We start from the raw sequence: 15,530 nt of genomic DNA on the forward strand, positions 1-15,530 counted from the left end.
CTTATTTACAAGCTCTTTTCTTTGTTTTGGGGGCCAACCAACTTTATCAGAGAGAGCATTCATGAGGGTTTTTTTTCATGTGCTGTGTGCACACAAGTCTGATGGAGTTAGGAAATGCTAAAGACATTGCTTGCCGAAGTGCTTTTTCTTCATCGCTCCCCAGCACTGGGATTTGGGGGCAATTTCTCAGACACCCACTCAGATGTTGGAGAAATAAAGTGAAAGTTTCTGTATCGCTGTTTCCGTGTAGGAAAATTGGACCACAGAATAACGGGAAATCATTTGTACGCTTTCTTTTAACTGCTAAGCATTTGTATACTGTCGCTGTGACATGTTCATCCCCGAGATTAAAGGTTTTGTCGATACAGAGTACGGTTGAATGCGCAGACAGGGGTGGCCAACAAAATCTCTTTAAATCTTGAATTTGGTCTGCATTGTAAAGAATAATGCATGGCACTTTCTTGTGTTGCCTCATGATAAGCTGAACGAATGGAACATTTTGTTGCATCTCCTCAAGTGCTGCAAGTTGGTCAGAAAAATTTGCTTTGTGGAGACCTTGTTCTTTGTATGAAGTTTGTGTCCGTGCTTTTGCATTATAAACTTGACGTTTGTTTGTTGGTCCTTCAAAAAGATCACCCTCTCGATATATCACCATTGGTTTCTTTGTTTTTGTATCCTCCTTCATTTTTTCCATGGCTTTGGGATGCATTCTGATGTGAGAGTGTGGATTTGGAGTCCGGCATTTACCTTTGAATTCATGTACAGCAATTGGCGCAAAACCGCCAGAAACAAGCCATGCAACCCTTTTCTCATAGGATTGTCCAGTCCCATGTTTTGCATAGTATCTGTGAAGAACTATAACTTCATCCTGATTGGGTTGGGATTCCAAAGGTACATATATTATTTTCTTGGCCTGTTTCTTTTGAACATGATATTGATTTTGGCGGAAGTAAATGGTTTTGATTCCGTTTTTGTCTTTAAGGAAATGTGTTTTGCTTGTTGTCCCCTCCCGCCAGGCTCCTCGGTCATCCCAGTAATGAGATGCTTTTCCTTCTGCACGTCTTTTGACATTATTTTCGTTGTTAACAACAAAAAAGACATCTTCTTTTTTTCCACTAGGCACATCTGACAAACTCTGATCTAAGGGAACACTTTGCAAAAGTCCCACAAGTTTATTAGCATCTAAAAATTTACCATATGGAAGTTTGCTTTCAGATCCCTTATTATTGTCACGTGTATCATCATCGTCATGTGCATCATCATTGTCATCAACATGTGCATCATCATCGTCATATGCATCATCATCATCATCATCATCATCATCATCATCATCATCATGTGCACCATTATTGTCATGTGCATCATCATCGTCATGTGCATCCTCCTCCTCCTCCTCCTCATCATCATCATCATGTGCATTATCATCGTCATGTTCATCATCATCATCATGTGCATCATCGTTGTCATGTGCATCATCATTGTTATGTGCATCACCATCATGTACATCATCATCGTCATGAGCATCATCATCATGAGTATGAACATCATCAACATGCACAGGTGAGTCATCATCAACTTGCACAGGTGAGTCATTATCACATGGATCATCATTTGTACAGGTTGACTTCCTTTTGTCCAACAGTGGAACAAAGTGGTCTGGCCGAAAGTCTTTTGCTTGGGTTGGCATATGTGACTGTGTCCACATCAAAACAACCACAGGACTTTGTCGACGGGTAACACCCCGTCCCCTAATCTCTCTCGATAATGTCTCAGTGAGAAAATATGCTGCTTGTGTGGGAGGACAGTATGACTGAATGGCAATTCCCAACGATGCACTGATGGCACTAATTGCCATCATCCCACAGTAACCATGATATGTGCAAACATCTTTTAGCACATTTTCATAAGATTCAAAGAAAATTCTTGGATCAGAAAAATGATCAACAAAGTTAGTGTGATTGATATCATAGTGTTTTCCTTCTGTTGCCACCTCAATGGCTGCAAACAATCTGATCAATGAGTGGTATTGTTCAGTTTGATACAATGCTCGAGAAACAGCACGGAACAAACAATTACCGTCACCCATCACAGAAACGGGAACATGGGTTTCCAACATGATTGGATGAAATCTCCCCAAAATATCCTGCGACACTTTATCCACTTGAAGGACGTTTGAGTCAGCAGCTCCTGACAAAGTGGGTAGTTTCACTTCGTATGTCTCCAAGAGCAACTTCTCACTCCTGCCTTGTTTCTCTTTCTCTATCGTTTCACTTTGGGCGTCTTGGAGTCTGAAAACAATCGTCCAACTCTTAAAAACATAGTTGTTTGGGTTGGTTAAAAAGTCATGATACATAATTGATAAAGGAATTATTACATGGAAAAGAGCAATATCATTCCATGTAAAAAATTTACCTATTGGGCTTAGCACCATTTAAAAAAAAATTGTCCAACTTGTAATGAAATAGTAGTGATTAGGGTTTGGCTGTTATTTGAGAGAATGTTTATTTGCTAGTTGTATAACCCACTGGTTGTGAGTTATCAGTGCATTTTTTACTTTGAATTTTGTTTGACAAAATTATAATTTTTTGCTACTCAGGCCAGTTCATTTATTTCTTAGTTTTATTTTCTATGTACTCTTAGTAGTTATCTTTGTATATTTTGCTCTTTTCTCCTCCCCTTCCGTCCTTTCTTCCATCCCTTTTCTTCTAATTATTTTCATCTTTCTTGGACCCTTTCTCCGCTAGTTGTCGTTTACTTGTTCTATTCAACCCCTAGGTCTAGATTCTATGTGATGTAATTTCCCTCTCCCTTTTGTTTGTACTGTGTTTTGTTTGACAAAGAGCAACCTCGAAACGTCACGTTTTTTCGTCTCGTCTATCTTTATTGAGTGTCCCCACCTTATTGTCTCTTTACTTATAGCCTTTAGAGGAAATGAGAGAATTAAGACCGAATATTCGCTTACGAGTCAATGGAACGTTCTTTTTTATTTGGGATCGTGAGGCCTTGCAAGGGATGCCAGTCACACATCGAAATCGACTAACCTGAGCGGGTCAATTATAGTGATGATCACCATACCAACACTTACCTCTGAAGTGCTTTTATGGAATCATATGTTCCATCATCCGAGAATGCGCATGCTCTGCATACGAGAGAGAGAGAGCAAACAGACGTATAAAGATACAGCATACAGGATAATTTATTGCCAAGTTTAAAAACAAGGAATTTGTCTCGTGGACAGCGTAAATGAGATTGAAAATAAAACATAAAACATGTAACATCATCGCATGAAACTTTAAATTGTTGTTCAGTCGAGCCAAACTGTTGCCGTCAATGGAACACTAAAATGAACAAGGATATTAATTGGAAGACATGCTTTCATAAAGTACACAAAATTAGTGACACGTCTCTTAAATGGCTACAGCTGCGCATTATACATAGAATTATAGGAACAAATGTGGTCTTAAAGGCTATTGGAACAAGTGTAAATGGTTTATGTTCCTTTTGTAAATTGGTTAAGGTGGGAGTCTCTGTAAATAAAATCTGTCATGGCTTACCTGTGGACCCATCCTTGGCAGGTTGAACACTCGACACTGCTGTTATTCACACCACAGTGTGTCCCACAAGTCGTACAGGGGTATCGTCGCGGCATGTCGTACAAGATAATTATGTCAAGTGGGCACCCTGTCAAGTTGTATCACTTGAAAAGTGTGATTAGTGATAGTCAATTGCTCTCACTCAGCTCTCCCGTTTGATCGTGAATGCCGGCATGTGAACACTACTCAATAGTGAGCGACAATAACTTTCTAAGAATTTAAGTTTTAGTTTCGAAAGTAACCGGAATCTGAACTCGCTTGAAACAAAAGTTAGAAATCTTCTTTGAAAAAGACACATTGTGGCGCTAACTGAAAGGTGGTAAACATGGACAGCTTATTATATTATATTATATTATCATGTTTGATGTTATTACTAGTACTTATCTTGCACCGGAACGCACTTTTGTCTCCAAAGCACCCCCTCATACCCCACTCGGCACTCAAACTTTCAACACCAAATCACACACAGACACGAAAATGCGTTCATTCAAATTGTCTAAGATTTTGGCGTCATTTCGGGTAATTTGGCGTAATTTGTGTAATGTTTGCGTGGTGTTGGCAGAACACAGCAATAAACAATAAATACCGAAAACACAGGAGGACGGTTGGCAGGTCTTTTACCTCATTTCCGTATCTGTCAATGCACGACTGGCATAGCAGATTGGTCGGCCATTTTGGGTCATGATGGCTGCAAGGCCAACTGGACTGGCGTCTGGCCAACTGGAGAGCGAAATGAAGTAAAAGACCTGCCAACCGTCCTCCTGTGTTTCGGTATTTATTGTTTATTGCTGTGTTCTGCCAACACCACGCAAACATTACAATTTGGTGTCATTTGGCGTCATTTGGGGTCATTTGGGGTAATTTGGGTAAAAAGTAGCTGGGCGTCGATTCTCGATGAGTACGAAGCTGAGTGTTTTGCGGAGTTCCCGACGAAAATGTCATTGAACGACATCGGTAATCGTTACATGCGATGATTTTGGTGGTAGTTCGTCTGTAAACAAACAAACAAAAAAATAGTGGGAGTTTTGGTGGGAGATGTAGCCGTTGAGTCTGGAAGATGTGCTGAGGGTCATGTAACCAATCTTTAGATCAAGAGTTTGATTTCTGTTTGGATTTTTCTGTACGCGGTTCTATGAGCCATTGGTGAAAAGTTTATGCAGAGTACACTCGAGAATCAAGAAAGGTCCGCAGACACTTTCATCAGTTGACCAAGAATTTAACTTCACACCCGTTAAATTATTCGGGACCGATGTCGAGCTGTTCGCTGCGCATCGATCCAGGATCGATGCCGAGCGCCGGCCTTGAAATATCTACCGTGTTTAAAATGATGATGATAAGATAAGATAAGATAAGAATAACTTTATTATCTCCACCTGGAGAAATTTGGTCAGGTGCATTATCACAACATAGACAAGTAAACAACATGGGGACCATAACTGTAAAAGCCAACAACAGCCCCAACAAATATTACGAAGATACAAATGTAAAAAATATCACATACATCGTTTCATACATACATCCACACACTGCAGGTAATAACTAGTATTCTTAATATAAAAACAGAAAGAATTAAGAAACATTATTTGAATATAATTATAAACATAGCCTACTATACTGCACATTGATTATAATAGACAGATAAGATAAGAATAAAGATGAATTGCGGAAAACCACAACCAGATAATCAGCACACACCCGCACCGCACCCCCCACCCCCACCCCACCCCACACACGCAGATAACTTGATCAAACAAGAGTAATAAACATATGTTCTCAAATAAAAGCATTTCACATATTCGCTTTTAAAAACATTGCAATTAATTATTACATCGTAATTATTAAACAGAAATATATTTAGAATATGGACGTTAGCATTAGACATATTCATTGTACATTCATCCTGCATATTGCACATTATTCTTCCTACATATTGCACATTCATTATAACCAATTGTCACGTTTTAAGCTCAGTAAACACACACACACACACACACACACACACACACACACACCACAACTAGAACAAGGTACAGCCTATCATGCACGGACTTTCACACGTCTCACATGAGAGTGCGCGCGCGCACACACACACACAGAGTTCTCAAGAATTTAAAAGGTGGATTGAACGTGGAATAAAAGTCTTCAGAGCTCTGGATTTCAACTTAAAAGTTCTGTAGCGTCGTCCTGATGGCAATAGCTCATAATACTTTGCTAAAATATGGGTGTCGTCAGTTGCTATCTGCCTGCTTTTTTTAACCACTCGACTTTCATACAGCTCTTGCATACTAGCTTGTTTCACTCCCACAAGTTTTACTGCATACACTCATGACATCGTTCAAAACATGCTTACTCCTCACTCCCAAACTTCCATACCAGCACATAAATGAAACTGTAAGCACAGACTCGATACAACATCGATAATAACTTTGAAGAATATTTGAATTTATACCAACATTTCTAAGCTTCTGTAAACAAAAAATTCTAGATTGACATTTCTTATGAATGGAATCAACATTTCTGTCAAAAGTCAGCTTATTGTCTAAGATGGTCCCTAAATATCTATATTCATTGACCCTCTCCACTGTTTGACCATCAATAACAAGGTCAGCTACAGGCAAGGGGTCTTTCCGAAAATCTATTAACATTTCTTTTGTTTTCAATACGTTGAGATCCAGATAGTTTTTCTCACACCAGGAACAGAACTTTTTAATTTCACTGAAATAAATAGCATCAGAGTTGGACAGATCTTCAATTGCTGAATCATCAGAATATTTTATGACAGGAGTTTCCTCCGTGCCTCTGCAGTCATTTGTGTACAGTGTAAAAAGAACAGGGGACAGCACTGTACCTTGGGGTGCACCAGTAGAAGTAGATTTTAGAGAAGAGTGGGCAGAATGAAAGCGGACGGACTGAGTTCTATTAACAAGAAAACTTATTATCCAAAGAGTAAGCTTCGGATCAACATCCATGCCTAGCAGTTTGAGGGCAAGGAGATGAGATTGTATTGTGTTAAAAGCAGAAGAGAAGTCAACAAAAAGGATACGAACGAAAGATCCCGTGTTATTCAAATGAAGGAAAGCATTATGAAGGAGAGTTAGGATAGCATCGTCAGTACTTCTGTGTGCTTTATAAGCAAACTGAAGAGAGTCAAGCTGCTGTTCAGTGAAAGAAAGAAGATGTCGGAGAATAATTTTTTCAAAGCATTTCATCACTACTGAAGTCAGGGCAACAGGACGGTAATCATTTAGTGCGGCTGGGTTCTTTTTCTTGGGGATAGGACAGATAGTAGATTTTTTCCAGATGCTGGGGACAGAGCAGTCCTTCAGAGACCAGTTGAAAATTTTACAGAACACGTCACACAACTGGGAAGCACATGTTTTCAGTAATTTTCCGCAGATATTGTCGGGGCCAATTGCCTTCGTGACATTCAGTTTTAAAAATAAAGATTCAACAACTTTTGCATCGATCTCAAAGTCTTCACCTGTGTTCCTATCTTTGATCTTTTCCTGCAACTGTGAGATAACACTATCCAGTTCCCTTCCCAGATCATTCCTTTCATGATATGAACACGCCATAGCGCCTATCCTCGGACGTTGACCAAGCTCTTAAGTGCCGCGTTTACAAACACGGAGTCATTTGCACAACTGAACTGACAGGTTGTCAACCTGGGTAGAGCCGACTGACAGTTCAGTGCCATTTGGGCGCTCGTCACTCGTGTGTCATTCAAACAAGTTTCAGTCACACACACATACACACTAGGCTCATCACATACAGACATGTCACATTTTACTCGGACGTCACGGTGTATGACCGTTTTGCGCACGTAGAAGGAAGAGACAAGGGCCGAGGACCGAGCCCTGGGGAACACCTGTGTTGACTGGAATGTATTCTGAGGTAGCTCAGAAAATTTTTGATCCACGTGTTGAGTTGACCTCTAATTCCATAGCGCTGTAATTTGTGTAGAAGCAGGGCGTGGCTGACCTCGTCAAAGGCCTTGGAGAAGTCAAGGACAATTGTGTCAACTTGGTTTCCTTTTTCCAGCTCAAATGTGGTTTCGTCAATATAGCGGAGCAGCTGTGTTTCACAAGATCGTCCTCCGCTTCGGACGGAAGCCGTGCTGTTCTGGGCAGAGGATATCATTGCTCTCCAGGTACTTCATGATGTGGCTGGTGATAATATGCTCCATAATTCTGCAAGCTACGCACGTGCTGTGCTAGATATTTCCTCTTTTCTATCACTCTCTTTGTTTCTGCCCTTTTTTTTTTCTTTCTTCACTGTTGTCTCCTTTTTCTGCCTTCCCAGTCCATTCCCCTCTCTTCAGTCTTTCCTGAGAAGCACGCATTGACAGTTTTTTTCTCTTCAGTCTATGATGCACTATCTGTGCTGCCGTTTTGCTCTGGCGATTACGTAGTGAGATGTAAACAATGGGATGGGCACTAACTGCCCATTTAGTTCTGCAGTGTTATTTGCCTATATGGCCTTTTTATGTGTTTTTTTGTTTGGCTTTGAAGTATTGTTTTTTCCCCTTTTTACCGCGCACTTTTTTCAGTCAGTGTAATCTGGGGATGATAAATTAAGCGGAATGGCTGGCGTCCTCAGCATGGCCTAGTTTTCTTTGCCATAAGGAGCTAATTAATGGTTGGGATACTGTGTCATGCTGTGGAACTGTGTTTTGTGGTTTTGTATTAGTGTTTTTTGTTTGTTTGTTTGTTTGTTTGTTTTGGGATTTTTTTTTTTTTAGATGTGACAGTTTTGTGTTGACGTGGTTGAGCATTTGTATGGTTTGACAGTCCTGTTAATGTGGCCCCGGGCCTGTGACTACAACTGAAGCAACTGACAAGAATAAGAATACTGAAGAACTGATAACATCAAGGACAACTTGAAACCATACCCTGAGAGACTCAGTGAAGTATTTAAGACTACCCAGTTCAAGTTAGAGCACAGTCGACAGAGGGGATACCTGTTCGAGGTGTACAAATACCTCAATGGGCATAACACCACTGAGAGACCACAATTCCAGCTATCTGACACGCTGAATCTTCGAGTCGAGGCAACTGACTCTATGACGCTGTTAAAGAATAGGTTTACACCCCAACGTCACTGAGGGGCAACTCCCAAAGGATAGTTTCAGCATGGAATGAACTTCCAGATCAGGTGGTCACAGCACCATCAGTCCGGCTGCCTTCAGAAGACGCCTTGACAGCCACTATTTCCGACCCCCCACGCCCCCCCCACCCCCGTGCGGCATTCAATAGAGCTCAGGAAAATGCTCAGTAGCCGGCACACGTGCGAAGTTAAATAGATAGCTAGGAACGTGAACAGGCCTGTAACATTGAGGCCTCAACCACGTGCAAGTCAGGTCAAGTAAAGTATAACATCACTATAATACTATACCAACGTTGTGTGTCACAGTTCGTGCAACTGACACAGTGCTGCACGTGACGCGCGCACACACTGGCACGACACACTGCACACACACACTGGCACTGCCGGTGACATGCCGGCACACACACACACACACACACACACACACACACACACACGTGCACGCACGCACGCATACACCATGTTCACGCACACACGCGCACAGTGCACGTACGTCAGTGCCGGCGCTCGCACACACGTACACACACTGACATAATTATACACAATGGCCTAGCCTCTTTAGGGTTAAAAACAATAAGAAATAAACAAACAAATAAAAAAGGAAGTAAGAAAAAAAACAAAACAAACAAAAAACAACAACAAAACCGCACAAATTCAACAGAGCTACAGATAACACGTTCGTAATAAAAACCAGTTACTTTCATACTTCACCAACGAAACATACTCGTATCACAAGCGGCGATTTAGTTTCAGCTGATTTGCTGTTCAGAGCGTAAGATCATGTGTGGGTCACACGTTGTTTCTTTCGTTTATTTTTCTTTACTTCACAAAATCCTTTACACAAAAAATATAGTGCAGAAGACATAAATTTCCATAAGATTTGGCTCTCTTCGAAAGTGAAATAATTGGAACTGAATAAGGGAAATAAATATTCACGACGAAAAATCATTAACGACAACCAAGACTTGTGTCCCCTGAAATAAAATGCGAAACTTTCACCTTCATTTGCCGAGTTCAAGGCGACTCTGCTTGCAGACCAAGCGAAAGGGAGGAAAAATTATGGCGGAGGGGAGGCAACAACACAAAGGATGCGTCCAAGTTAACAGTGCGTTTGATCAAGTATGGTGTTGATTTGTGACGTTTTACAAAGTGGTCGACTATGGGGCGATACCTTGGAGTAATTTTCACCCTTTCCCTGCTGTTTGGATTGCAAGAAGCGGGCAGATATGGTAAGCACTAAGCTTCGTGTAGCTTTCCCGTGTCGGCTATCTTTGATGTTCAATAGTGCCTTGCCTTGACTGAGGTGGTTGCGGCCCGAAGATCAAGAAGAAGTGGATGGGGTCGAGATAATTTTTTGTGTTATATATTTCTTTTCTTTTTATTCAACACGTACTACCATTCTAGAAGTCCGTGTTCGGCCAAGGGTATTGTTTGTGCAGAAACACGTTCGCTGTCGCCGATATTGTTGCTCGTGTGAATGACTCAGTGAGTCATCCGATCATTCATTGTTAACCGTCGCTGATGAAGACTTGCTATTGATTTTTGCGTAACGTGCTCCTGGAAACGTGCACCTCTCTCGTTGACGAGGGCAGTGGGAGTCGATTATTCACAGGGCTTTGAATAACAGCTTGCACAAATATGCCACGGTAGAAAGCTGTTTATCCCCCCCCACCCCCACCCACCCTGCACCGACAAATGAGATGTAATTTTTCCCTCATAGTAAACAAGCGAGGCAACGAGAAAAGACACTGGTAGTAACAGTATCTCTGTAGCTGATGTATGGTGATAAAGTGGGCCATTAGAAAATTAATTCTAATTTCAAAGAAAAAATCACTCTCAGTCTCACTCTGGTTCACCTTCAATTTTCACACACACACACACACACACACACACACACACACACACAGTGACACACACACAACACATGACATACATTCAAATTTACACACACACCGAAAGTGGTGAAACATAAAATAATGCTGTTTTATTTTTATTTGGGTAAAAACATAGAAACTACAGATTTCATGATTGATTTTAAAAAACACCCATCCTATTGCTTCAAAGATGATTCACTTCAATGATTTGAATTAAAATTTTACACCCCAAAGATGAACCCAAATCTAAAGCAGTGTTAGAAATGCCAGTGACTGTAGTTCCTGTGTAGATATGTCATTCTGTGTATCCTGTATTGTGCTTCCGTATATTGTTCATTATTATATAAGAGCTTTAAGTCACACTGGAGTGATGCATTCTTGAGGAATGTGACTATGTGATATTTTGCCTGTAACAAAGAAAATTGATCGTGAATATTTCTTGTTTTTCTGTATATGTACGGGTCCCCTTTTGAAAGCACACTGTAATAAAAAGGGAAGGTGGAGAAGTCTGTGTAGTGGCTTTGTCTTCTTAATTCTTTATCATTTAATTTTTCATTTTATTGTCTGTCTGTCATTTAATGATTTATCAGTGGCTTTTCTGTTTTCATCAATCATTTTATCAGTTTTTTTTATATATTCATTTCATGGCTGCAGTCCGTAACTTAAGCTTCAGTTCAAGAGGACCTCTTTAACTTTCAACCTAAGAAGTAATAACTAATATTCAGCAAATTCTTCTCAGTTTGATGATAATTTCACGTGAAATTTAGAGTTGACCAATTGCTAAAGGAATTCTTAGATCAGCTGTATATTTTTGTGTGTGTATTATAAATATTTGTCTTACACAGATCACTGCAAAGTTATCATTTTCTTTCTCTGAGTCTCTCTCTCTCTCTCTCTCTCTCTCTCTCTCTCTCTCTCTCTCTCTCTGTGTCTCTCTCTCAGAGTCTCTTAGTCTTATACTGGTCCTAGTCTCTCTCTATCTCTTCCCCTCTGAGTCTCTCGCTCTCTCTGTGTCTCTCTCTCAGAGTCTCTTAATCTTATATTGGTCCTAGTCTCTCTCTATCTCTTCCCCTCTGAGTCTCTCTCTCTCTCACTCACTCTTACTAGTCTTAGTCTGTTTCTTTTGGTATCTCACTGTCTCTCTCTGTCTGTCTGGAGTTAAGTCTTTCATAAAGGATTCTTGACTAATTTCTTGAACTGGCAAAACTAGCATTCAGAAAGATTAGTGACAAATATATTTGATGGTTGTGTGTGTGTGTGTGTGTGTGTGTGTGTGTGTGTGTGTGTGTGTGTGTGCAGGCTGAAAAAACAGCATTTATTAGTGACAAGTGGCACAGGGCTAACTTCATACAGTTTAGGCTAATACTGTAATAGTAAAGTGGAATGAGAAATTGTAAACAATGGTACTTAAGCAAAATTCTTGGAATGATGTGATTTGTCCATTATGTGGAATTGATTCAGAAAATGAATAGATTCAGATTTTGTTGTTGTTATTTCAATGCACTGCCTGTACAGACTGACATAAAAACAGAAAATTTTATGCAATTAAAATACTTAGAAGACAATTCATTCCAAGTGATTACAATGTTGTAAGTTTGCTATTGATCGAATACAGTTACAGCAGCAAAATTTTAGTTATTAAGAGCATTGCTTAAATTTAAATCATTGCAGAAGCAGTGAACATAATAAAAAATATAGTTGACCATTTTCTGATTTCAAAATTGTTAAATGAGTTGATTTTTGTTGTTGTTGATAATTAGGGTAGGATGAAAACAGGCCATCATGTGGTTATTCCTTTTCCCCCAGTACTAAAAGAGAAAAGAAAGAAAAGTTTTGATTCTCCTCAGTCTCTGTAGGTCTTGTCTCTCTCTTTTGAGTGCTCCCTCTCTTCTTACAATCTTAGTGTCGATCGTAAACTCTGTTGTGTCTTTGGACTAATTAATCTTGTTTAGGTTTAAAAACAGTTACACAACAACAACGGAACATAACAAAAGCCAATTTGCACACACAGACACACCAAATTTAATAAATTTTGTTTACAATAGAATTCATGACAAACTGAGAAAATAAAATAAACACTGTTTGCTTGAGTTAGACTTGGAGTCTGCAACACTTTGTATCTGTGTGCCAAGGAATTAATTAAAAGTGAACCTCTACCATGTGGTGAAATTTCAGAAGCCTTGGAAAGTTGGAAAAGTTCTCTGATTGTGAGTGAAAGGTACAGGAGATCTGTTCGTCTGGGACACTGAGTATAGCTGTTTTTCCAAAGTGTAACTTTGGCAAACAAACTTCCCCAGGCATCAAACATCCTCAGGTCTTGATGGGGTCTGGAACTGAGACAAGGATCTGTGAAGCTTTCTGGAGGCACAGCTGTTGCTAATCAAGGTCTGAGAGGCCTACTTAGTTCTTGCTTCCCTCCCCCCCCCTCCCCTGCTGTTTTGAAACTGCCCCTGGAGGAACTGTGATCCTGTTTTTGTTTCTCCACCCACCCAGCCCCACTTTTTATTATTATTTTTTTTCTCATTAATTCCCCTCTTACCCCTTTTATTTCTTTCAATAAGAAGAGGGGCAGTTCAAACTAAATTCTAAAAGGAACTTTATCAAGAAAGTGATTTTGATCTTAATGATGTTATAACTTAAGTTTATAACTAATTAAATGTTAGTCATTGAAGGTCTGAGATAAACGTTGCCAGTTGGGCAAGGTGTATGAGGAGGAGACAGGTTGGGAAGGTTGGTTGTGCAGGCTGGTAGTGTGGGCTGGGAAGAACTCAGAGAAGAGGGTAGGGGAGGTGGAAGTAGGATGAATAATTTATACTTTGAACTTTTAGAGGTCTAGGACACCACTTTGAGAGGATGGAACAGTGGAGATGATTGAATTTAAATTGACTTCTGAGCCTGTACGAGAGGAAGGGAGTTTTTTTTTTTTTTTTTTTTTTTCTAAAGTGCTTGGTTATGTTTGGGAGAATATGATCACTTTGATTTTGAACAACATAATTTCCCCTGTATGTGGTGTTTACACTACTGCATGACATACACAATCAGTCATAACACACAGTATACTCTATACGCAATCATTTTTTTCAAACAAATTTGAAAGAAAGATACAAAGTACTCTGTGTGCATGTGTCTGTGGTTCTGTGTGCATGTGATTGTGAGCGAGTGAGTGTGTGTGAGCATGTTTATGTGTGTGTGTGTGTGTGTGTGTGTGCACGCATGCCAGTTGCATTGCTTGGTTCTAACTTTTTGACAGTTACACGTGACTGAATCAGTAAATCTCTATGTTGACCGAACTACGCCATTGGTCAGTTCCATACTACACACAGTTAGTAGCGGGTTACGACCATACTAGGCTCTTCCGTCCAAGCAACTGGCTCCATGACTCCCTGCAGAGTAGAGTAATTTCATAGTGTGCACAGCTAGTCAACATTTTTAACTACTATCTTTTTTCCTAAAATAGAGACTTACACCAGATGACAAGTGGTGCATGTATCATGGATAGATGTGTCATAGACCACTGCTTAAGGAATTAAAAAAAAATTACAGTACTTGAATTATTGATGGACTGGATAATGATGTTAAGTAGACTCTTGTCTCTGTTTCAGGTAAAAATATAATTTCATAAATCTCTGAAGACTTCTTGCTTGGAGGTGGTATGCATCTGTTGTCAATGTTTTTGTTATGGCTCCAGAATTAAAGGAAGAATTGCTTTTGTTTAACTTTGGATCAATTAATGGTGTCTAGAGCTCACTGTTAAACTACAGCCTCAGTTTCTTGTCCATGCGAAAACATCGTTTTGTTTTTGTTTTGTTTTTTTACCCCTGAGTAAAAGCATCATGGCAGAATATCAGGGTCAGGATCTTTTTTATTTTTTTAATTTTTTTTTTTATACACTACAGTCTACACACTCAAAGTACTTCATCTTCGTTTCATTTCTTTTTGTTTTGTTTGTTTGTTTGTTTGATTTATTGTTATATTCTATTGCTTGCATGAAACTTTGAAACAGAAACATTGTACCAGACCACCACACACGCTCTGTTCTTTATGAAACTACTTTCAGCTGTTTCTCCCTGTCTATGATCATGTGTGGTTTCTATAACAAATAAAACAAAATAAAACGAAACAACCCCCCCCTCCCCCCCCAAAAAAAAAGCAAGATAGGAGCAAGTGCACATAGTAGTAAGTGTTTCACTCTTTCCTTGTTTACTGTATCAGTAGCCAAAATACTTTGAAACAGAATGTTCTTCACTTCCTGGGCTTGTGTAAACTTTCTTGTTAATTCAGGCACAGGTCAGTCTAGTTCAAAAACATTTACCCATTTAACTCCCACAACACCAAAATCACCACTTCAACAACAAACAAAATTCTAAAAAAAACCCACCTCAGCAATTACTCATTTGATATACACATGGGCCCTACACTTCAGGTTGCAACAAGCAAAACCCTTGGGTACATTAAACAGAAACAGCCAAGGGGGGTTCTGTTTTCTGTTCCTTCCCGCTTGGCTAAAGTGGTACTGGTAGCCAGGGAAAAAAAAGAAAAAGATTAGAGAAAAAAGAAAAACCTCAGCAGAAGATGGAAAGAAGAAATAACTGGGACTTGGTGCAGATAAAACAGCACTAGGCAAACTACTAACCTCAAGTAATCGCTTTTGAAAGCATAGGCGCTTGCTGTAAAGTTCTACAGTATTTACTAAAAAAGACTATACATGTATTGATGTAAATCAATTAAATGAATACAAATTATTATTCATTCACACCCTACAGGTTTCAGATTTATTCCTGCTTTACATAGTTTTGAGCTAAATCTTGCTTCCTAGGGGGGAAAAAAAGAAAAAAAAGAAAAGAAAATACTATTAGTAATAATTTATTGAGTTATTTGGGATACATGTATCCCATACATAATGATAATGTCTAAAAAAAATTGTTCGTCTGTTTGTAATCTTGTATACCCATAAGGC

The 15,530-nt window shown here is 39.6% G+C and overlaps 2 protein-coding genes across 2 annotated transcripts in view; one reads left to right on the forward strand and one right to left on the reverse strand.

Annotated features, from left to right (window-relative positions):
• LOC143293511 (uncharacterized) overlaps window positions 1-3,759 on the reverse strand; it is a 119,183-nt gene extending 115,424 nt beyond the window's left edge. The window contains exons 1-3 of the mRNA XM_076604414.1: window positions 3,555-3,759; window positions 3,086-3,139; window positions 2,077-2,288 (exon numbers count right to left, since the gene is read on the reverse strand). Coding sequence (XP_076460529.1) covers window positions 2,077-2,288; window positions 3,086-3,139; window positions 3,555-3,649 — 361 coding nt within the window. The 5' untranslated portion in view covers window positions 3,650-3,759. The remainder of the gene's footprint in view (window positions 1-2,076; window positions 2,289-3,085; window positions 3,140-3,554) is intronic.
• A 6,009-nt stretch (window positions 3,760-9,768) lies between these two features.
• The window catches only part of LOC143293513 (uncharacterized), a 55,311-nt gene continuing 49,549 nt past the window's right edge, over window positions 9,769-15,530 (forward strand). Inside the window, 1 exon segment of the mRNA XM_076604415.1 lies at window positions 9,769-9,928. Within this exon segment, the coding sequence (XP_076460530.1) occupies window positions 9,859-9,928 (70 nt within the window). The 5' untranslated portion in view covers window positions 9,769-9,858.

This window comes from Babylonia areolata, chromosome 19 (assembly GCF_041734735.1).
Source record: "Babylonia areolata isolate BAREFJ2019XMU chromosome 19, ASM4173473v1, whole genome shotgun sequence".
NCBI classification, from domain to species: Eukaryota; Metazoa; Mollusca; class Gastropoda; order Neogastropoda; family Buccinidae; genus Babylonia; species Babylonia areolata.